General features: G+C 31.9%; 4 protein-coding genes across 4 annotated transcripts; 2 read left to right on the top strand and 2 right to left on the bottom strand.

Moving 5' to 3' along the window:
- The first annotated feature begins 2,919 nt into the window (after positions 1-2,919).
- On the top strand, positions 2,920-5,880 carry LOC127279249 (uncharacterized). Its single transcript, XM_051301487.1, has 5 exons — positions 2,920-3,374; positions 3,461-3,688; positions 3,766-3,880; positions 5,490-5,728; positions 5,824-5,880. The coding sequence occupies exons 1-5, from the start codon at positions 3,174-3,176 to the stop codon at positions 5,878-5,880; spliced, it is 840 nt and encodes a 279-aa protein (XP_051157444.1). The 5' UTR covers positions 2,920-3,173.
- Positions 5,881-7,654: 1,774 nt separating this feature from the next.
- On the bottom strand, positions 7,655-8,881 carry LOC127279248 (uncharacterized). Its single transcript, XM_051301486.1, has one exon. It carries the CDS (start codon positions 8,879-8,881, stop codon positions 7,655-7,657), a length of 1,227 nt encoding a protein of 408 aa, XP_051157443.1.
- Positions 8,882-13,692: 4,811 nt separating this feature from the next.
- LOC127279247 (uncharacterized) lies at positions 13,693-14,196 on the top strand. Its single transcript, XM_051301485.1, has one exon. The coding sequence runs from the start codon at positions 13,693-13,695 to the stop codon at positions 14,194-14,196; it is 504 nt and encodes a 167-aa protein (XP_051157442.1).
- Positions 14,197-14,546: 350 nt separating this feature from the next.
- Positions 14,547-18,371, bottom strand: LOC127279246 (uncharacterized). The gene has a single exon (XM_051301484.1). It carries the CDS (start codon positions 18,369-18,371, stop codon positions 14,547-14,549), a length of 3,825 nt encoding a protein of 1,274 aa, XP_051157441.1.
- Positions 18,372-24,188: the final 5,817 nt, after the last annotated feature.

Genomic DNA, 24,188 nt, shown 5'->3' with positions numbered 1-24,188 from the left:
TTTTTAGATCCAATTTACTGACTATGTTATTACCAGCAGTTGTCTCTTTTTTAGCGTTAAAGTTATACTTGCCTGGTGAAGGGTTAGGGTGAAATCACATGGCGGCGTCAAACGTCATCCAGAAATTCATGAGTGCAAGAGTAGCAGGAACATAGGTTATCTTTTTCTCTCATGAATTTCCGGTTGACGTTTGACGCCGCCATGTGATTTCACCCTTACTTCTTAAAATTCCACTCTAGTGTCAATAACTGTTTACCTACCCATCGCTGGTCACATTGCATGTAAACCCGGCAAGTTCAGATTAGAAATAGCATATATATGTGAAAGTGTACACTTTTTGTTAGAGTTGTGAACACTTTTAACAATTTTGTTTAATATACAAGTTTCCATATGTATCAGAAGAAGAGAGAGAGATGTGAGCAGAAACAGTGTGTGCAAATGAGTGTTGTGATATATAATTTCAACTATCCAAAAACTGTTTGTAATAATAGTATTGCTCCCACCAAATGTTTTTCCACAATTAGAACAATACGAGAAAGAAAGAAAGAAAGAAAGAAAGAAAGAAAGAGCAAAGTATATACTTTTCATGCTGTTTATTTCCTGAAGAAGATTGTGTTTAGACCCTAAAGGTCACACTGACAATTGTACACATTATTGTTACCAGTGTATTTGATGAGTAAAGGACATGTAATAAACAAGTTTGTTTCCGTGAAGACACCGTTGAAAATGAATTTCAAACGACCAAAAAGAAATTTTAAAGGATTTAAAATTAAGGTAGGTTAAACTTTACTATCTATCATGTTGATTATACACTCTTAGTACAAAATAAAGTGCAATTTTACTACGCTTAAAAATGTGTTACTATATCCAAAGATGTAAATAAATCCTAATAAGTGTTCTATTGTACAAGCTCAAAGTAAAAGAAAAATTATAAATGGGTAAATTTATTATATCTTAAAATCTAAAAAAAAAAACATAACCTCTTTCTCTATAAATAAGTGAAATTTTTACACATTTAAAGAAAAAAAATGTTGAACCTAGGAATTTATGGAAATATTTTTATTTACAATAAACCGAAAACCATTTATATTTTTAACAAAGTTTGTTTATTTTAAAATTTAATTTTGAGGAAATAAAACGCTGTCTATCTCAAATACAAATTGACAACCGTGCAAAATTATCCTTTAATCAATGTCATTTTTCTTTGGAGTGCGTCTTATTTATCAAAAGAAATTGCACATTTATTTTTTTACTATATCTTCATTAATTTTAATTCAGACTTTACCCAACGGCAAGATGATGAGGTTCACAAGGTGGGATTTTCCTCGTTATATCCCATACGTTCCGGAAACTAATGTTAGAAGAAAATTCACAAGATGGGATTTAAATGTTCCAAGAAAATCAATAGCCATATCACCAGACGTTCCACCACCAAGTCCTTACATACCAGGATTTGTAGAAGAATCCTTATTACATTTTTATCCTGAGGAAGATGTTAATTCAGATAGTAAAGAGAGGTGCTCAATGGAACAAGAAATCAATCATCTTCAGAGTCCAGATAAAAATGAAAATGTGGAACTTCAAAAACATAATTTACTGAATATTAGCGAAATTCTAGAAACTATAGCAGATCAAGAACAATATTTAGTGGATATTGACGAAATTCTTCAACAGAGTTTTGTAAGCGAGGAAAATACGGCTAATCAAGAACAATATTTAGTAGATATTGATGAAATACTTCGTCAGAGTTTTGTAACTGAGGAAAATACAGCAGACCAAGAACAATATTTAGCGAATATTAGCGAAATTCTGGAGAGTCTAAGAAAAGTAGAATGTACAGCAAATAAAGTACAATATTTAGCGGATATTGATGAAATTCCTCTTCAGAGTTTGGTAAACGAGGAAGATAACAGATCTGGGCATTGAAATTACAACTGCTTTGTCAAATTCCTAAAGCCCAATTAATATTTAACTTAAAAAATTCTCGTAAGTTTTTAATATAAAAAAGGTATGTCATATAACCATTTAATATATGAATTCATTGTTACCAAAAACAAAAGTTACTTTTAATCGCTTCTGCAAGAAGACTTTAGTGTTGTGTGTGTGTGTGTGTGCGCAAAATTGAAAACAATTTTATTTTGTAAAATGCTTAGGAAACTATTGTTTTAACATAAAAGAAACAAAACGTTATTTTTTTATTTGCTTCTGCAAGAAGGCTTAAGTGTTGTGTGTGCACAAAATTAAAAACTTTATTTTTCTTGAGAAGTTATTGTTCTTAACCTAGAAAAAAAAACAAATGTTACTTTTTTTTCTGCAAGAAAGGCTTGAATGTTGTGCATGAGTTTTCCTATTATTTTTCTTGAGAAGTTATTGTTCTTAACCTAGAAAAAAAACAAATGTTACTTTTTTTCTGCAAGAAAGGCTTGAATGTTGTGCATGAGTTTTCCTCTTATTTTTAAAAATAGGTCTATTTTGAGACATTAAGATAACTATTTTTTGTTAATTCTTCCGTACTAAAAAGAAAGATTAAGTTTATTTTTTACTCCTAAAAGGCTTGTGAGTAATGTATGCACAAATCTGAATATTCTCAAAGTAGTTAGTCTTTTTTTTCAATGTTTAAAATATTTTTTTTATTTTGTAGAATTGTGTTTTTATTTATTTATTTTAATTTTTCTTGATCATCCTATTATTAAAATTTCTGAACTTAGTTGTGTTTTTATTTATTTATTTTAATTTTTCTTGATCATCCTATTATTAAAATTTCTGAACTTAGTTGTGTTTTTATTTATTTTAATTTTTCTTGATCATCCTATTATTAAAATTTCTGAACTTAGTTGTGTTTTTATTTATTTTAATTTTTCTTGATCATCCTATTATTAAAATTTCTGAACTTAGTTGTGTTTTTTATTTATTTTAATTTTTCTTGATCATCCTATTATTAAAATTTCTGAATTAGTTGTGTCAGACTTTGTAAATTTAAAATTTAATGTGTATTTTATTAGTTCGAATAAGAGTGTGCGCTTAGACAGAAGTGGGAGGGGCCCGCTGCGGTGTATAAATTTGAGGAGCGTGAGTTACGAGGACGCACTACTTTTACAGATTTCGAGGTTAACACTTTAAGCATTTCTCTATTTAAATTATATTTCAGAAATAAAAAAAAAAAAAAAAAAAAAATGGAAAACGAACATAACCGACCGTCAATTGAAATTCGTATAAAAATATACGACGAACAATACGACAGTGAAGGAAACAGTATTGTTTCTAGTAGTGACAGTGAAGCCACTACTGTTATATTCACCAATGAAGATCAGGGTAACAATATTCCAGTATATGATGATGACGATATATTAGAAAATAATATTAGCGATGAAGAGGTAGCTTAAATATTAAATTAAATATTAACTTAAATATTTTGTATATAAAATTTTATTAAATTATTTATAATTGATTTTTTTTTCAGATTTCAGAAATGGATGCATTACTACAATCCCCAGATTTACCAGCTACGGAGGAAACCTTTAATAATGAATATCACCACGGTTATATGGAGAATCAAGATGTTGAAGTTGATGACGATGTATTGATAATCGATGAAACCTTTAATAATGAATATCACCACGGTTATATGGAGAATCAAGATGTTGAAGTTGATGACGATGTATTGATAATCGATATTAGCGATGAGGAAGTACGTATTTATTTATTTATTATATTAATTTATGTATACACATATACTTATTTACTCATATGCCTACTTTTTTTCAGGTTTCTGAAATATTAGAAAATCCTCTAGACAACGAGATTGACATGTCACCGGAGCCTCCCCAAACACCATCTCCAATTCTATCTGAATCATCAGATATTTTCACTGATTTCAATGGTAAAAGATACCGACACAGGTCACAATCCCCTTAGTTTATTTACTAAATACTTTTAAAAACTGTTACTAATGTAATAATAACAGTAGAAAAAAGATGTAATTTTTAACATCTCTTAAAGAATTAAAGTTTTTTTTTCCTTTCAGCATTTGTTTTTTCAGGTGATTATTCTAGGATTTCATATTTTTAGCATTTCTTTTAGTTTTTTTTTGTTTCATCTTTTCTTGCAGCTTGTTCTAGAATTTCAGTTTTTCTTTCAGGTTTTTTTTTGTTTTCAACCTTTCATGCAGCTTCTGTTCTAGAATTTCATTTTTTTTTTTTTCAGGTTTTTTTGTTTTCAGGCTTTCTTGCAACTTTCCTTCTAGAATTTCAGTTTATGTTTTCAGCCTTTCATGCAGCTTCTGTTCTAGAATTTCATTTTTTTTTTTTGTTTTCAGGTTTTTTATGTTTTCAGCCTTTCATGCAGCTTCTGTTCTAGAATTTCATTTTTTTTTCAGGTTTTTTTTGTTTTCAGGCTTTCTTGCAACTTTCCTTCTAGAATTTCAGTTTCTGTTTCAGGTTTTTTTTTCGTTTTCAGCCTTTCATGCAGCTTCTGTTCTAGAATTTCATTTTTTTTTTTCAGTTTTTTTTTTTGTTTTCAGGCTTTCTTGCAACTTTCCTTCTAGAATTTCAGTTTCTGTTTCAGGTTTTTTTTTTCGTTTTCAGCCTTTCTTGCAGCTTCTGTTCTAGAATTTCATTTTTTTTTTTTTTTTGTTTTCAGGTTTTTTATGTTTTCAGCCTTTCATGCAGCTTCTGTTCTAGAATTTCATTTTTTTTTTCAGGTTTTTTTTGTTTTCAGGCTTTCTTGCAACTTTCCTTCTAGAATTTCAGTTTCTGTTTCAGGTTTTTTTTTCGTTTTCAGCCTTTCATGCAGCTTCTGTTCTAGAATTTCATTTTTTTTTCAGTTTTTTTTTGTTTTCAGGCTTTCTTGCAACTTTCCTTCTAGAATTTCAGTTTCTGTTTCAGGTTTTTTTTCGTTTTCAGCCTTTCTTGCAGCTTCTGTTCTAGAATTTCAAGATTCTATAAAATTTTTTAGAATTTTAGCTTTTCTCAAAGAATTTTTTTAGCTTTTTTTTCTCAAATTTCTTATTAGGTTTTTTTTTTCAGTTGGCTATCCTCGATTATTTTCTCAAAGAATTTTTTTTAGCTTTTTTCTCAGATTTCTTATTAGGTTTTTTTTTTCAGTTGGCTATCCTCGATTATTTTCTTTGAGTTATTCTTATAGAATTTTAGCTTTTTATTTCATAATTTTGTTATTAGATTGGCATCCAGGATTTTTAATTTTTTTTCTACTCTTTTATTTCAGTTTCAGATTTTTTTTTACTAAGATTTCAAAAAAATTTTTTTTTCTACTCGTCTCTTATTTCAGTTTTAGTTAATTTTTTCTTTTTTTATTTTTTTTTTTACTAAGATTTCTGATTTAATCCTTCTCTTAAGGACAGGTCCAAGTCGTTCAGATTTTTTGCATGGAGCTTCAATGGAAAAATCGGAACGACTTGGACCTGCCCTTAAACTCCTTTCACATTGGCTTTTTATTGAGAAATTTAAATTACATGTTATGATTTTTTTCAGATAAAAGAAAAATGGAAAAATCACTTTCTCATTCCTATTATGATGATGATGATGACAGTAATGATGGAGCGGAAAGGACGTTCATCTTAATTTTTGAGAGTGATGAAGATGATTATGATAGTGAAGGGTCCACTATATCTGAAAGCTCTGATGATAGTGAGGTTGATAGTGAGATTGATAGTGAGGATGATGATGATGATGTATCCCTCATTGTCAGTCGGATTATTGTTATTACAGGGGTAATGAATTTTACAACATTGACATTTTTATAATAATAATAATAAGAATAATAATAATAATAATAATAATAATAATAATAATAATAATTTTTCAGGTGGATTTGTTACAACTCCCCTCCGAGTCATCAGTTACAACAGATTCTAAAAAATAAAATTCATATATAGATTTAATTAATAAATAATCTTTTTCAACACTAATTGCTTTATGTAATTGTATAAGAGTGCGTTTGTTTCTATGTTAATAAAGAGGGACTTAGTAATATCATATAGGAATTGCGCGCGCATATTAGGAACTTCACAAATTAGCGCACATTATAGTGGTGGGGTTAAGGAGAAAAGTGGGGGCTAGTGGTGATATAAGGCGACTCTTGAGCCGCAAGTGACATTCTCTTCTTCAGATCCCCAAGTAACAGTAAGTATAAATTTCTTTGTTACAGATCCTTTATTTTCAGGTTTTATTTTCAGGTTCTATTTTCTGGTTTTTTTTCAGGTTTTATTTTCAGCTTTTATTTTCAGCATTTGCTTTCAGGTTTTCTTTTCAGCATTTATTTTCAGCATTTATTTTCAGCATTTATTTACAGGTTTTCAGAGCATTTAATATATTTTTTTTTTCTTTATCTTTCTGTTTTAGGTTTTATCAAAAAAAAAGAAAAAAAAAATGGATTTAGAAAAAGTAAATGCTGTTGGACGTATGGAATGTACTCTGCCAACGAAGCCTCTTTCCGAATTGGTTGCAAAGGGTCGCTACATGATCAATAAACTTACAAAAGTGCAGACACGGTTTGGATCAAGAATCATGACTGAAGTTGATAATGAATTTATCACTTTCCTGCCAGCTAGATTTGTGAAATTTTTCGAGGATGAGCCAAACACCCTTGAGATGATGCAAGAAGCTGCAAGTTCAAACAAGTTGTACATGAAGTACTTGGGAGGAACATACAACGCCTTGGAATTTAAATTTAAATAAACTTAAATGATTTTTACAATTATATTTGTAAAAAAAAAAGCATTTTGACATCAATAAAAGAAATAATTTTATTTAAAAATTGGTTTCAAATTTATTTAATTCCCTGAATTAGTTTTAAGTTTTATTTTAAGGAATTAGTTTTAAATTTTATTTTCAGGAATTAGTTTTCAGCTTTATTATTTTCAGCAATAAATTTTATTTTTCAGGCGCTATAAAATAATAATAATTATATTTAAGGGTAGGTTTTGTAATTAAAAAAAGAGATATTAAGTAAATTTAAATTACTGTTTATTGTTTAAACAACTTTAAAATTTTACAAAAAAGATTCACAATTTTCATAGAATGCTTTCAGCGTAGAATCAACTTCTTCAATACCTTTAGCAACAACACTTATATATTGGTTTGGAGGTTCCAAAAACCAATCACGAAGAATTTTTACATTTCTCACAGCACAGTTTTCATTATGAAGCGTATGATGAGTACATGTAGTTATCATTTGAGACTTAATTTTTTTCAACGATGGACAATCAAAGTCTTCTAAATTTTGTACATTCAATAGATATTTCTCGAACCACGTTTTTTTCTCTAAGCCCTTAACGTAGATGACACTAGCACCTCGTAGTACATCTTGTAGAATTAAACGAAGTTCATCGTAAGAGACGTCTCCAGCAGTCCAGTGGATTCCATGGTAATTATGTGTTAGCCAAAGATTTTCACTTTTGTAGCGTCCTGGCAACGATTCCCACGTACAAGGAGGTTCGAATAGGTAGACGAGAGGCTGTGCGTCTGCTTGAAGTGGTAATATTGCCAACTCTTTAAAAACAAAATCGTTGTAGGGTCTTTTAAAACCTTGGACGTCTACGATGAACTCCATCCTGAAACAGAAATGAATTTCTGCCCCAAAGTAACTGCTTTTATACCTGCGATTACCCCACCACTTTTACATAACCCCTACTCCTTTACAGCAACTTCTTCACAACGCCGCTGATTGGTTTGTATTGCACAACACGGTCGTGAATAATGAGGCAATAGGCAGTGGTCTCAGCTGGCATGTTGATTCCTGCTTCAAATTCTAAACGCACGTCAACTGATGCCTGCTTCAAAAACTCATTTTGCTTTGAACAATCAATGACAATTAGAGGGAATAAGCTTTTAAAAATATCCTTTGTTAAGAGAGGCTTAGAATCTTTTCCATAATATGAAGTTTGGAAATTTGCATACATTTCGTAAAGTAGGGCATACTGATTTTGATCAAAGTTTAAATTTAAATTTCCATATGGGTAATACTGTGAATTCAAAAAGAGTTTAACGTTTGTAATGTTGCAATGATCAAAATGACAGGCATATTTTTTCTGTTTATCTTTTCTAGCTGTTTGAAATCCAACAATTACATAACGTGGTTTTTCCAACTGAGTTGAAGTTTTAATTTGCCACATGACTTTTGAACTTAATGGAATTAAAGGATACTCATACATTTCCCATGACCGAAAACTCATTGAAATTAAAGGATCTTTTTCAATAAATTTTAATAATTTCACTTTATTATTATCAGCGGGTAAAACGTATGGAACCATCCATTCAATTTTATTGATTGAAATTTTAAATTGTTCATTTTCTCCTTGTCCTGTTTGAAATATTGCATTCATATCATTACGTGCTCTTGTTAAAATGAGTTCATGTTTAGCATTTATAATAATTTTTTTATAGTCTTCAGCGAATCCGAAAATCATGCCAAGTGGTATAGTAACATCAAAATATCCATTTTCTAATGTAATTCTTGCGTCCGCTGTAATTTTAGAAAATCCAGCATTTTCAATGAAATTCAGCTGCGGAGGCGTTACAGAAACATAATTTTTCATAATGGTTGTATGTCCAACGTATTTGCATCGGTCAATCTCAATACCATTTAATTCATAGCGAATTTCATCAAATAAAAAACATACAGCGTTGCTACTCAAGTGCACAGTTTCCGTAAGTGTAATTCCATCGGTCCTTGTCAATCTTCCAAATACATGCAATGAACTTTTACTTGGTAAAATACACAAGTCTTGATGTTGTACTGCAATTCGAATTTCATCGCTATTGTTAAAAGATGAAGAAGCATACGGTTGATGAGCATGAATTTCATAATGAGCTATAGACTCATCAAAATTCACTGCTGCTGGAATGTTGAGAATTTCGTCCATTTTTATTACAGCAACACCCCAAAAATATGTAGATTAATTGTCTTGTCGTTTTCTCTTTCCTTGAGTTATAACTTTTAGACCTAATTTTTTTAGGAATAGGCGATTCTGAGGTGTTAACACCTTGTGAGACAAATCTCGACTGATTTGCTTCTTGCATGGTGATTGACTTTTATAGTTTCCACCAACTTTTTGATTATATACAATTCCCATTACATTGACTTTATGTGCAATCGGATTGTTATAGTTTCTCCTCGAAAATTAATCAAATCACCGTCCTGATCGACAATGCGGAGTTGAATATTATGTATTGTCTTGACAACAATCGGAAGGTAAATGACGTGTGCTGGCACTTCCACAATCTTATATCCTGGTGGAACGCTAGGGAAGAATTCATGGATGGTGTGGGCTTTTTGATTATTTATATATGCTCCAGATGTAATGCTACACTCAACTCTGACTGAATTTATCTTGAGAATTGCTACAGGTAAATCAGAGATGTGTGTTTCATTAGGTGATAATTTACGCGGCATAAATCCCAATAATTTACCAATTGAATCTTTATGTTTAAAATCAATTGGTAAATTTGATTCAACTAAACTGCGTAATGTATTGTTATTAGGTTTTATACTAATAACAGTTCCAAGTTTTACTGAATTTTTTATACATGTTTCAATATCTGTAATTTCATAACTTCCAGTTGGTATATCAATTATATGATTACCAATGTAAAATTTATTGTTACCTTCATCAATATTGGGAATAGAATTAAAAGTCAGTAATTCAACAAGACCGAGGACATAATTTTTATTTGGATTAAGTTCTATTGGTGGGAAATATTCAGCTTCAAGAACTGAACTGTTTCCACTTAGTGTTAAAGTAAACGAATCACTCATGATGCTGTCAGTTTATATACTAAAAGATTACAAAAGTTACATGTTCTTATATAGACTAAAGCTGCTCTTAACATTAAGTTGTTTACATAAAAATTTTAAACATAAATGTCCACACACATAAGTATCATAACTTTGATATCTCTCATGATTATATTTTATTAAGCTACCATCACCCAAGTATGTGATTAGATCTGTTGGTGGAGGAAGGTTGCCAAAACTATCAAAATACATTATTTCGTTATTACATTTTTTATATGCCACCCAATGTGTTCCTGGGCCTTCTTTATTATCCAAGTTAATAATTCCCGACTCATATCGATAAGGTCCTTTAAAAGGTAGTTCATTTCGCATAAAAACTCCTCGAAAATATGGTATTTTCATAGTTTTAGCATATTTCAACAGATCAAAATCAGTTAGAGGACGGTGAGGTAGCTTCAATGCAAGTTTTTTTTCTTCCTTAATGTTGGTTTCTTCCTTAATGTTGGTTTCTTCTTCTTTTTTAATCCTTTCCCCTGAATGTATGGTTTAATATGAAGACCAAGTCCTTGTCGGTAGGGTTTGAGATGTAATCCTTTTCCAAGAGATATTGCTTCCATTGCTTTATTATGTCGTTGAGCTTCAACAAGTTGTTCCTTGGCAGTTTTAGCCTTATTTACAGCTTTCACTATACCTGAAGCTCCACCAGCAAGAGCTCCCAAAGCACTAAGTCCAGCAAAAATGGGAACTAGTGGTAAAATACCACCAACTTTAGAAGGTACAGGTAGAATTCGCGGTGACAAAATTTTTGATTTACCACCAGCATTCTTTATTGCTTCTTTTGCACCAATCAGAGCAGCTTGAATTGATTCTCCAGAATTATGATTGGGTAGCATACTTTTTCTAGCAGCATCAACAACTCTTCTTAATGCTAGTCGCTTTTTCTTACACATGGTTTTTCTTTTCTTCTTCATTGTAGACTTTTTCTTCCTTTTCATTCCCATACCTAATGTTGATTTAGCTTTCATCGTTCCAGATATCGCTAAAGCTGCTGCCTTTTCACTAATACTAGAATCCTTAGATGTAACACGTTGCCACGCCTTTTCAGCTAGCTCTTGGTCTGCAACGTTTCTTGCTTTAATGTTTTCTCGATTTTGCGAATATGCAATATCATGTGCTTTACATGCAGCGTCTAATGGGTTAACACCTTTATCACCACGTGCTAATCTTTTTGTCAACTTTGTACCGGGTCCACAGAATTGGTATCCAGGTAAATGTAATTCAAAAGGTAAACTATTGATAATACGGTTAACTAATCCTCTACCACGACAAAGATGTTTTTTATCACTTCGATGTAAAATCATTCTACACTCTATGAAGTTTGATGTGCAACTGACTGTAAGACTATAAAAGCCGAGTATTTATAGTTTACAGAGCAGTTACTGTCAAGATGCAGTTCACGAAACAACCTGTAGCACTCCCAATCACAAGTATTGACGTTGAAACTAGTGAGAAAAAAGTTCAACGTCATGGTAGTTTGTTTTCAGATAGCATCCGAGCTGTCTTTTGTGGTCCCTCAAATTGTGGTAAAACAAACGCTCTTCTCTCTTTAATCATACATCCAAATGGTTTAAGTTTTGAAAATATTTACCTATACTCTAAATCTCTGCAGCAGCCAAAATATCAATTTTTGAAAAATGTAATTCATGGCGTGGATGGAATTGAATACTTTCCATTTAGTGAGCATGAAGAAGTAGTATCTCCAAAAGATGCTAAACCAAACTCAATATTCATCTTTGATGATATTGCTTGTGAAAAGCAAGACAATGTTAGAGCTTTCTTTTGTATGGGTAGACATGTAAATGTTGACAGTTTTTACTTGTGTCAAACGTATGCTCGTATTCCAAAACATTTGGTGCGAGATAATGTAAATTTACTGGTGCTTTTCAGACAAGATGAAAAAAATTTAAAACATGTCTATGAAGATCATGTAAATACAGACATGTCTTATACTCAATTTCGTGATTTATGTTCAGAATGTTGGAAATCTGATAAATATGGATTTGTCGTTATTGATAAAGATAGGAATTTTAATGAGGGAAGATATAGAAAGGGATTTGATTGCTTTATTACACTATAAATATAAGGACTTTATTTCATTTTAAATTAGTATAGTTTATGTTATCAAGACGAAAACATGTATCGAAAAGAGCAAGAAACACTTCGTCAAATAGCAAAAGCAAGCGACGCTATTAGACGAAAACATCGCTTACTTAAGATGGGTAAAGAGGCTGCAGAGACATTGTTAAAAGAAACTCTGCAACCAATAGTTACACCTCTTCAAAAGTTGGCAAATGTAACTGAAACTCCTTTCAAAAATGTTAAAATTGAAAAATTCAAGAAAGATGATAATGATTTCTCTTTTTCAACTGCTGTTGACGATGATGAAGAATTTGATAAAACTTTACTAAATTCAACTTTACTTGATAAGAGCAATAACTTTGAAAAAGAAGAAGAAGAAGAAGAAGAAGATTATAAAAAAATTACAAATAAATTTATTTTTATGTTAGATAAAAATAGAAAACTGTTTTTAGATACGGTTTATGGAGTACGTAAACTTGCCAACGGTTCTTTTATGATTGGTGATACACCTATTGAATTTGAAGGTTCACATATTAAGCTTGTTGGAAAGAAAAATTATTTAAAAACTGCTGGGTTACTCGAACTATTATTTAAACAAAAACCAAAAGAAGCTTTAATAAGTTCAGATGATTTTTCAAATTATAAAGAAATTCTCATTGCTACGAATGCACATCGAAAAAATTATAGTCCAAGTGAATCTGTCAACATAAGTAGAACTTCCAAGTACACTGATGTTATTGCAAAACTTATCAAAAGTACACCAAAGAAAAGTGGTGGTGGTTCTTTAAAGAAGCATAAAAATATATTACCACAATTCATGATTGCAAAAAGACAATTTAATCCAGACTACATCTATTGGGATGATCCAAATGAACTCGTTGACCGTTTACGACTACTCATAGGATCACAGCAAGCTGGTAATCCAAGTCATAATAATGAGATTATGTCAATTATCGAAGAACTGCGTGAAGCTCGAATTATATATTAAGAGAGAGCACATAGAATAATTGCTTAGTATTACAATGAGCATTGATGTGTTCGGACATTCTTTAACACGACCTGTTGCAAGTCGTGGACTACCTGGACCTTCTGGTATTGGATTTAAAGTTACTCCAAGTGGAGATTACAATATTGAAGGCAAAAGACTTTGTAACGTTCAAGACGCTGAAGAGCTGCATGATGCAGTAAATTTACGACTTGTACAACAAATTATCCGAAACGAGATAAAAACTATTTTTCAAATTACATCTTCTTTAAGATCAGCCATTGATGATTTGAATATTTTAATACAAGTTGTTGAAGATAGAGTTAACGAAAAACTAAAACAAATTGAATTCCAACAGAATATTATTATCAAGGAAACTACATTTATTCCAAATGATGAATGATAAAAAGTTAACAGTTGTAACTGAACTGCATAAACAAGCGAGAAGGAATTATCCTCGTCGTAAAGTTCAAATGCGTGGCATAGATGAAACCTGGCAAGCAGATTTGGTAGAAATGATACCTTACTCCTATTCCAATAAAGGTTTCAAATACATGCTCACAGTAATAGACATATTTTCCAAATATGCCTGGGCTGTACCTGTAAAAAGTAAAAATGGAAAAGATATTTCTTTAGCCATGAAATTGATATTAAAAGAAGGTCGTATTCCAAAAAATTTACACACTGATAGAGGCAAGGAATTTTATAACTCTGAATTTCAGAGTTTAATGCAAGAATTTAATATTAATCTCTATTCGACTTATAGTAATTTAAAAGCATCAATTGTTGAAAGGTTTAACCGCACTCTAAAAAATATGATGTGGCCTGAATTCAATTTACAAGGCAATTACAAATGGATTAATCTTTTACCAATTCTCATATCAAAGTACAATAATAAAAAACATCGTACGATTGGTATGAAACCTAAAGATGTCACCGTAGAAGATACAAGAGAATTGCTGAGACGTATCCGTAAACTAAGAAGAATTCCGCTAAGAAGACCAAAATTTAAAGTTGGAGACAGTGTTCGAGTCAGCAAACATAAAAACATCTTTGAAAAAGGTTACACCCCCAACTGGACAACGGAAATATTCACTGTAGATCAAGTTAAACGAACAAAACCAGTTACATACAAACTTACAGATTATGAAAATCACCCAATCGAAGGTGGTTTCTACGAAGAAGAACTATTAAAAGTTAAATATCCAGATGTATATCTCGTAGAAAAAGTTCTCAAGACTCGCGGCAATAATGTCTACGTGAAATGGCTTGGATTTGATAATTCACACAATAGTTGGATTAAAAAATCTGATATGTAATAAGTTATTTTAATGTTAAAATAGGTTAAAGTAACGTTAAAAATAGTTAAAGTAACGTTAAAAATAGTTAAAGTAACGTTAAAAATAGTTAAAGTAACGTTAAAAATAGTTAAAGTAACGTTAAAAATAGTTAAATTAATGTTAAAAATAGTTAAATTAATGTTAAAAATAGTTAAAGTAATGTTAAAAATAGTTAAAGTAATGTTAAAAATAGTTAAACAAATTTTGTATCTAGGATAAGGTTTTTTTTCTAATAAAATTGACATAATATGTACATCTTTTGTTTTTCTTTTATTAAAAACATCATTTTCTCCATTTTTTTTTTTTTTTTTTTTACAATATATAATTGGTTAATTTTCTTCATCCATAATTTCAACAATTTTACAATGTCCCCATGCAAGGGTGTCGGTACTGTTTGATAACAAATATCTTTTATCGTCAAAAGGACTCAATGCAATTTTGGTTTGCTTTACTGTTTGCACTTTGTGCAGTTTTGATCTGATTGTATACTGAGTTCTAGATTGCATATTTACATTTCGGAGACAATACACGTAATCATCAAAACTAATAGATTTTTTTACAACGCCAGCTTTTACACCTTTAGCCTTTTTTATGAAATCTTGATTTTCAACACGAACGCTGTACATCTTGCTCCGCAAGCCAACAAATTCTGTTACAATTTTTCCGCAGCATTCATCTTTCATCATTCCTAAAATTTTTTTGTTGGCTTGCGGAATATTGTACACGTTATTCACCGGGTAATCGGAAGTATCAAATTTGTGGATATCGTCTTTCATATCAGCATAAATGTCAGAGCATTTGATTTCATAAATCAGGCTATCAGTGTCGGTGTACAATAATTTCAATTTCTTTTCATCATATTTTTTTAACATGTAATCATAATGGAAATCGTAGATTAAAGTTTTTGAAACATCTAAGACTGTCAGTCCAACATACAGTGGCTTGTTCATCAAGACTTCCATTTTCCGAAGTTCCACGGCAACCAAGTTTTCATTAAAAATGGCCCTGCTGTGGAAATTCGGTTTCGCGATCAAAGCTTCAGCTCCATACCTACCCTCCCACTTTGTAACGAGTTTAATGTCAACGTGTTTTCGCACGTTCTCCATTGTTTTGCCAAATACCGCGTTGTTCATCAACTTGAATAGATTTTTTTCAAACTCATTGTTTGCATTAGTTCTTTTTGTTGTATTAAAATCAATGTACGTTTTTAGCCATGTTGATTGCTTGAATCTTAAAACTCGATGAATTTGAACTAACACAAGACCATGTTCTAAAGCTTGTTTCAAAGCACGGTAATGGAGAACGTGCTTTCGTTTCGGCAGGAGGGTAGTTAGGAGCTTTTGCTCTTTTGATCCTGGTGGCTTCGAGCGTTCTGGGCAAAACGGAAAATCACTATGTTTTTCATGAAGTTCATTTGGATAATCCAAATCAACTTCCAAAATGTAGCCAATTGGCGCATCATCTGCAACGTTAAAATCAAAATTAATATCAACATTTTCTTCCCACTTGAAGCCACCATAGGGAAGAGACTGAATCATGGCCCAACCATACAAATTATTTGCGTCAAAGTATACAATATAAGATGTTTCCTCACTTTCATTAAATTCTTCCATGTAAGGATTGTTAGCCTTCGCATAACGATTAGTGCACTGACTAATCCCACCTCTAATTCCGCGTTCAATAAACATTACCATGTCAATGTCAGTGAGGAGCTCCAATCTTATATTCGTATACTTTAACATGGCATCCCATGTCAGCCCAGGTGTCGTGTAATAATGCGCTGCATCAAGTCCATATGCGATTAAACATTGACTCCTAAAATTTTCGAAAATATCCGCGAGTAACAATACATCGGTTTGCATATACAAATACACGTAGTCGCCGAGATTTTGACAATTAAATTCACTCCACACTTTTTGCGCATGAGCATAATCCTCATCGGAGACATTCGAATCATTCAAAGTGCTATAAAATTTTTCTTTTGATGGCAGTTCAGTTTCGTCGAGTTTTTCCCTCGAGTCAATATACTCATAGGGAAAAACTCCTTTTCGCGTTAACAACTGAATTTTGTCAGCACTGTAATTCGAAAAAACTGAATGAACAATTTTATACTCGTCGAGATAGGATGCTAACTTGTCCAATGATGATGCCATGAATTTAAAAGAGTCAATAAAACGAAACTTGATAAAACTACCTTTAATGTTTTTCGTAAAGCCAATGTACTTCTCTTTGTTTATAGGAAGCAGTTCAACTTTACCATCAAATTCTGTAGCAATAGATTCAATAATGAAATGCGCGTCATAACCACTTAGGTTGTGAAAGACAACAGGTATTACTTGCGATTCATGATAATTAATGTTACAATCTTGATGTGCGGGCCCACGGTACTTCCCTGTTAGATGGCAATGGTCTCTTACTTTTACATCCCCAGGCTTGAATTTCTTTTTACAAATATGACATATACTTGCAAATCGAAAATCAGTTAGCTCTTGTCGACTTAACACTTCCATTGGTACCGGATTCTTAAATAAAGTGTCAAGATTGTCAGCCAAGTTTTTTAACTCTGTTGAAAACCATTTAGCCGGGTTTTTCTCATCTCTAGGAGATGCTTTGTATACAGACATAGAGTCATCGAAGGCACATTTCACATAATATCCAATACTGAGAGTTTCATGATTTTGAAAGACCTCAGTATTGCTCGGTTCTTGTTGCACATCAGAAGGAAGCAAGAGGCTCTCACAATCTGCGTATATGATAAAAGGTACGCGCTCCTTGTTTTGGAAATTTTTAAACTCAACAAAATTTTTCCCTGGTTCTGGCAGCACAATTCTCGTTTCATTCATCTTTCGACAGTTTTCTTCATGCTCGGATAGTTTTACTTCATCTCGAAAATAATGTAGGCAACGGTCACAAATGTACTTTTTGCCATTGTGTTTTGACAGTTGACTGCTCACAAGCTTCGACAAGTCCTTGATCCATACATAATGGTAGTTGAAAGAGATGATGGATTCTTTGTTATCCTCTACATCATCATCGAGATTTTCGTCAATATAGTGGTCTTCAATTCGAAGAAGGTTTACGTGAGTAACCTTCTTTTGTTTGGAAAGATGCAGAGGTGCCACTGTAAACTTTTCATCCCTCTTGACAAGTCCATAGATATTTACAGAAATGTTGTTGAGAGCCTCAAATTTTGAAACATCTTTCAGTGCAACAGGGAACTCAATACCAGTGAAGTCAAGTTCATGCTCATAAGGTCTGTACTTTGCAACTCGATCTGAATGATTTTCAACTTGGTACAAGGCTGACAAAATTGACCACTTAAAACATTCGTTATCTGAATTTTGAACGTTAATACATGCTTTTCTTTTTTTAATGGAAAGTGGTAAATCGATATAAGAACCAGCATGCATGGGATTGAATTTGTTAATGTTAACTTCCAGTCTTTGAATTGAATCAAGTCTCCAATTAGAGTCTTTCTCTTGGAATTCTTCAATTCTTCTCAAAGTCGGTTGTTTGACATTAACATTGTACCATTCATCTAGTTGGGTTGTAACTAGAATTTCATCGGTTTTAGCTATAAACGTCTTTAAATCAGAAAGTTCTTCCCCACCACCAATTGAATCTTTTTTGAATTTTGCACCCAAAACGGTATACACTTTTAGCGGACCAAACCTGTTTAAAGCCCTTTGAATGTTGCTTTGAAATAAGGCAAAAGCATCATCAAGGAATTCGTTAATATCCACGTAATCGATGTTAATTATAGCACTTGTTTGCAAACGACCATCAAACGCACCCTCAAAATCCACCCACTTCATTCTATCAGTCTCCATTTGCACACCCGCACCACGTTTCATTAAAACATCAAAATGGCATCGCAAGTATTCGAGCTTCTGATTTAAATTCAAGCATCTTGATTTTTGATATGGCAGAAAATCAGATTTTCTCAAAAAAGATCTCATTATGTTTTTATAACGCTGACACTTGTTTTGCCATTCAAATGCGCTAATAAATCTATCATCACCTGTCATTCCCATAGTGGTGATGAGCTGACGTTCTGCGATTTTAATAAAGTTGTCCGACTCCAGACACACTTCATTGTACTCTTCCAAGCTCATTCGTTGCCTCGATTTCTTTGGGGCTGTACACTTGGGCATCGTGAGGCTAAACCTAAAAATCTAAAAACCTAAAAAATAAAAAAAACCCAACACCACCTGAAAATAATAACCCACTACCTAAAAAAAAATCTGAAAAAAAATGTACACTTAAAAATTAAATTAAAAAAAAACCTAAAATACAAAAATCTGAAAATAATAACCCACCACCACCTGAAAAAAACCTGAAATCTAAAATTAAAAAAAAAATCTGAAAATAATAACCCACCACCTCCTGAAAAAAAAAACCTGAAATCTAAAATTAAAAAAAAAAATCTGAAAATAATAACCCACCACCACCTGAAAAAAAACCTGAAATCTAAAATTAAAAAAAAATCTGAAAATAATAACCCACCACCACCTGAAAAAAACCTGAAATCTAAAATTAAAAAAAAATCTGAAAATAATAACCCACCACCACCTGAAAAAAACCTGAAATCTAAAATTAAAAGAAAATCTGAAAACGAAATGAAAAAAAAACCTAAATCAATAGAAAAAAAAATGAAAACCTGAAAGGAAACTAAAAAAAAACTGCTGCTGACGCTCCTAAATCTTCTCTCTCTGCAACACCTGTGAACACACAAGAAAGTGATGCTCCCAGCTCGCACTCCCCAAGATATACCCTGTTCCCCACCATAACTTCACCTTCAATGCGTGCAACTTAGCACGCCTACCTCTCCGTGCTTCCCACAAATTGGTAACTCCCACCGCCCCATACTCGCGCGCACAACTCAGCACACTCCCCACTGCACGCTCCGCGCATAGACTTGGGAATCCCGAGACTGCCGCGCGAACAGATGGTAAGCGCTGAGGGATTCCCCGGCAAGTTGAATGAATTCAAATTCAAATAGCAGTGCGAGATTTAAATATTCTCTTTTCAGATTAAATTTCAAACTCAAATAAAATATATTGAAAATATGAAAAGTCCTAATACCAAAGTTGATAAAATTTCATATAGCAGAAATATTCAAACACCATCAGGGTTGGGATAGTTTCTCGGTCGGTAAGGTAGAACTCTGACATACCGATCGAGTCAAAAGTCATGTCAGGGATCTGCAATACCGACTGACGGTAAGTACTTACCGACATTGGCGGGAAAATTTAAAAATCCCCATTCCCAAGCGACTTTAACTTGGTTGATAAAAATTTAGTGGCGCCATCTTGCGGAGGCAGCCTGAACTAACTCGGTCGGTAAATTGGGCGCGAAATTCAAAAATCCCCATTCCCAAGCGACTTTAACTTGGTTGATAAAAATTTAGTGGCGCCATCTTGCGGAGGCAGCCTGAACTAACTCGGTCGGTAAATTGGGCGCGAAATTCAAAAATCCCCATTCCCAAGCGACTTTAACTTGGCTAATTAAAAAAAATAGTGGCGCCATCTAGTGGTGGCAGCCTGAACTAACTCGGTCGGTAAGGTAGGACACCTACTACCAACCGACTTTTATTTGGGCAACTTATGATAATGTAGGAATCTACATTACCGACTGCGGGTAAGTGGTCTAGAACTCTCCTAGCTATACTACTACTACTGGCGTGTCCAGAAGGCTAGTTCTCTCGTTACTCCTGTATAACTTAATGAGAGATTAAGGCACTGTACCAAGTTTCAATGGTCAATTTTCGTCGCAATTAATGCCACTTGTAACACCGCTTTAATTAATGAAGAATGTGCTCTCCACGTACAGCAAGAACCAAGTGCAAATTAAAGGACATGGTAGCAAGTGAATTTTAATATTTTTAATTATTCTATTTGCATTTGGGGTAAACTTGTTCTTGTTTAATTTGAAAGTATAAAAATTATTAATTCTTAAACGGATGTTATTTTTAAAACGTAAATTTTGAGAGAATTTAATCACACATTCGAAAGGAAAATTGTAACTGAAACCAATTTAAACTTTTATTTTAAATTTTCGAAATTCCCTATTGACCGTGTGTTCAAAATGATTGAAATTAGATCCAATGTTCAACTCTTGGTTGTGATGAATCCTTTGAATTTTTTTTTTTTTTTTTAATTTTCAAGAACAAACTTTCAATGTAGAATATAAAGGATATTTCTATTTTTGTTGATATTCTGTTCTTTGTAATGCTTCTTTTAATTGGCTCAATTACTTTTCAGAATAGAAAATATTTGAGAATAAAGGAAATGGCTTCCATTTCTCTTTTGCTTTCGATTCTCTTGTATGGTTCTCTTGTTCCATTAATATTAGATAGTTTTTAATTTCCTTAAAAATATAATCTGAGTCTTATTATAGTCAGGTATATATAATTAACAGATTAAAGAAATTGTCGAAATATCCTCGGAAATATATCTAAATAAAACTTAGGAATCGCTATTTTTTAAATTGAAGATGATATAGAATTTTTGGCATTGTTTTTATTTCAAACGTTTCATCATCAAGTTAGGGAAAATTAAATTTAATAAAAATATAACTAATCGTTAATTTATTTTAAAAAAATATTTAATGTATAATTAAATTATTCTTATTCAGTTATTCATCTGACATTTTCCGCTAATAATTTTCAATTATTTATAAAATACATAATTATGTTAACATTAATTTAATATCTTTTACAATATTAAATTATTAAATTTAAAATTAAAATGTTGAATAATATAATTATTCATTAGAATATATTTATTATTATATATTAATATTTGTTCAGAAAAATTTAGAATTCAGAGCGAAAATTTTGTATATTGCTGAGTTTGGTGAAAACAATTAGTTAGGTTTTCAGTTAATTACGTTAAAATGAGGCTGTTATAATTATTTGGACTAGAGATAAAATTTGAGGGGAAACGAAAATGAAAGTGATGATAAGTTTTTAGACCAAAACCCAAACTCAATTTGTTCGTTCTCCAGACAGTGTGACTACCTTTCCGGATCTCGAGTAAAGATAAAAATGGGGAACAATATAGATAGTGTGATTTTTAACAGGGCCTAAACTCTTCGGAGTGTTGATTATTTGACGCCAAATTTTTTTTTCATTTCCCGTGATGACACAGAAAATTAAAAGGCATTAAAATAAGCTGCAACGCTTCTTATTTTAATCCAATTTTGCTTATTTTAATACCAAAATGGATTAAAATAAGAAAAATTGGATTAAAATAAGAAGCGTTGCAGCTTATTTTAATGCCTTTTAATTTTCTGTGGAAGTTTGTGACACTCCAATTATTATGATAAAAGCAGTAGATTATCATTACAAGAAAATTATTTATTCAATCACTGTAATAGAAATGTGGGTTTAAGAATTAAATGACTTATATTTACCCTATGCACCTGACTTTGCTACTTTTCACACCCTCATTTAACCCACAAAAAACCGACATATTGTGTGAGAAATGACATTAGGAAAGAAGAAAAAAAAATGCTTACTGTGAGAGAAAAAAAAGATTCAATCCCCTTGGCTCTTATATCTCCTATATAGGTATTTACAACACATGAATGACGTATAGAAAAATAACCCAACAATGTCAAAATAAAGGAAGAACATCAACTTTTTCCATATTGTCATTTTCATTTTATTTTTTATCGGATAAATACAGGTTCGTGTTACCAAAGCCTATAGTAACTACATGCCTTCTCCCTTCGTTCATGGGGAGCCACGTATCACCTTTATATACCTCTATGCTTGCGAGTTATTTATTTTTATGGAGTATCGCTCTCCCTCTTTTTTTTTTTACTATCATCTCCCATTTCTTCATCTCTTTCTGCTCTTCCTTCCATCTCTTTCTATTCCCTTTTATGTCTTTCTTCTGCCCATCTATCTTCCTTTTTTTCATCTTTCTTCTCACTACCCTATTACTTTTCTCCGTCCTTTTCTCTTTTACTTTTTCCATTTTGCTTTCTCTCTTTTCCATACTATCTTCTCTCTCTTTCTGTTTCCTTCTTGCATTTTATCTTGCTTTCCCTCTCGCTTAACGTCGTCCAGAACCGAACCTTGACTCCAACAAGCTCGACGCAGAGAGAAACCCTGTGCCCGCTTAATGGCGTTACGGGGTTACCATGGTAACCCAAACCCCATAGAATCACCTCGCCCAGCGGAAAGCCCATTTATCCTGGAAAAACATTATAAGAACGCAAGCCTGGATACGCTACTGCCACTGAGACCAGCCAATACTCAAACAATCTTTTTTGCGAAAAGTATGTATAACCAAGGCACGTTCGCGTATGTGTTGGAAGCTTGTTCCCTTTACAGATTGTCACGGTGAGAAAAGTACCACGTGAAGTCAGATATCATAGATTTGAAAATATGATCATACATGTAGCATCGTATACTCCATGGGGGGAACTTACTTTATTATCATACATCAATGCGAAAATGCATTTTTTTTTTACTCTTACGCTTTAACGAGATACTCGATTCTCAATCAGAACATTTTTGCAGTTTTACGACTACACTGGATACATAAATTTAAATATAAATGCTTCATTTAAAGTTCTTCCCTACAAAAGAAACGCACCTTAATGTCCTTTCTAAGTTTAATGTGCGAGCGTTCGTAATTTATTTTAACATTTTATTTTACCAACTGAAAAATTCCATTTTAAGAGCAATATCAAAAGATCAAAACTGTTGTTAATCGACATTGTTGTAGTGTTAAACATTTTTGTTAGGTAATACTATAGAATAAGTCCTCGGCATAAAAAAATTATAATTAAATATTTTTGATATATAAATTTTCAGGGTGAAAAGACATTGAATTTTTCAAAACTTTCTAAAAACCTGTAAAAGATATGAAATTTTTTCAACTGTTTCTATAGAAAACCTGACAAGACAAAAATATTTTATAATCTTTTAAAAATAACTAATTTAACAAGATAGTTATTAGGTCCCTTAAATTTCAAAGTTGTCAACTTAGTTTAAATTCATTTGAAAATATTTTATTCAAGTAAAAATATTTTCAAACGTAAAAAGTGATAGAGTATACCTCTATGCATGTATAAAAAATATTTTAAGCGGATTAAACTTTTGATAGTTTAAGGAACTCATAAAAAATACCAAAGAATCGAAAAATATATGAAAGTGTAAAGTGAAATATTTGTGTTTGGATTAGGAGAAAAGACTTCGACTTTAAAATTTTTTGACAAATCTCACAAACTTTGACCTCTTTTTATGATCAATTTTTTTCTTCTTGACATGAAATCGTTTACTCACTCATGCTTACTGAATTAAATTTTTTTTTTTTATGGAAGGTTATGAAATTTCAATCAACTCGATAAAAATAAAAGCATCGTAAAATATCCATCATCTTTATATATTTTTAAAGCTGTCAATGACATTTTGATAATCTTTTAATAAAAAGAGCTGTTCATAAAAATGTCAAATATATCACCTAAAAAATCGAGTAGTGAATAAATAATCTTTACATTATCTCTGCCATATTTTTAATAATTTATAATCTCTATAAATTATTTAGTTAGTATAGAGATGATTTTATAAAAGTGAAATGGAAAAAACTGCATAATATATACATATATATAAGCAATGGAATTTCGCGGAGTAACACCCTATACACTTTTGCGGGAATTTCTTGTGTCAAAACATTAGGCAATTAACCCTCAGGGGGATTTAAAACCCTATGAGTCCGGTCCCTTATATGTTTTGGAGATTTTCGCGGGACCCAGACGTGGGTTCCTCTACAACCACAAGGGAATTACCAAGGATTACATGAAAATTCTATTATCGTCTTACCGCGTCATATATGCGCCCTCTCCTCCCTTTACTTTCACTGAATATCGTGCTAATGTTACAAATCAATTTTCATTTGGCTCGACAGATGCGTCGGAACTTCCGCTCTTATATATAAAAGCTCCGTTGAGAATCT

This window comes from Leptopilina boulardi, unplaced genomic scaffold (genome assembly GCF_019393585.1).
Source record: "Leptopilina boulardi isolate dan_hultmark-lab unplaced genomic scaffold, ZJU_Lbou_2.1 LbouV2_214, whole genome shotgun sequence".
Lineage (NCBI taxonomy): Eukaryota > Metazoa > Arthropoda > Insecta > Hymenoptera > Figitidae > Leptopilina > Leptopilina boulardi.
This window is presented reverse-complemented; position numbering and strand designations above follow the sequence as displayed.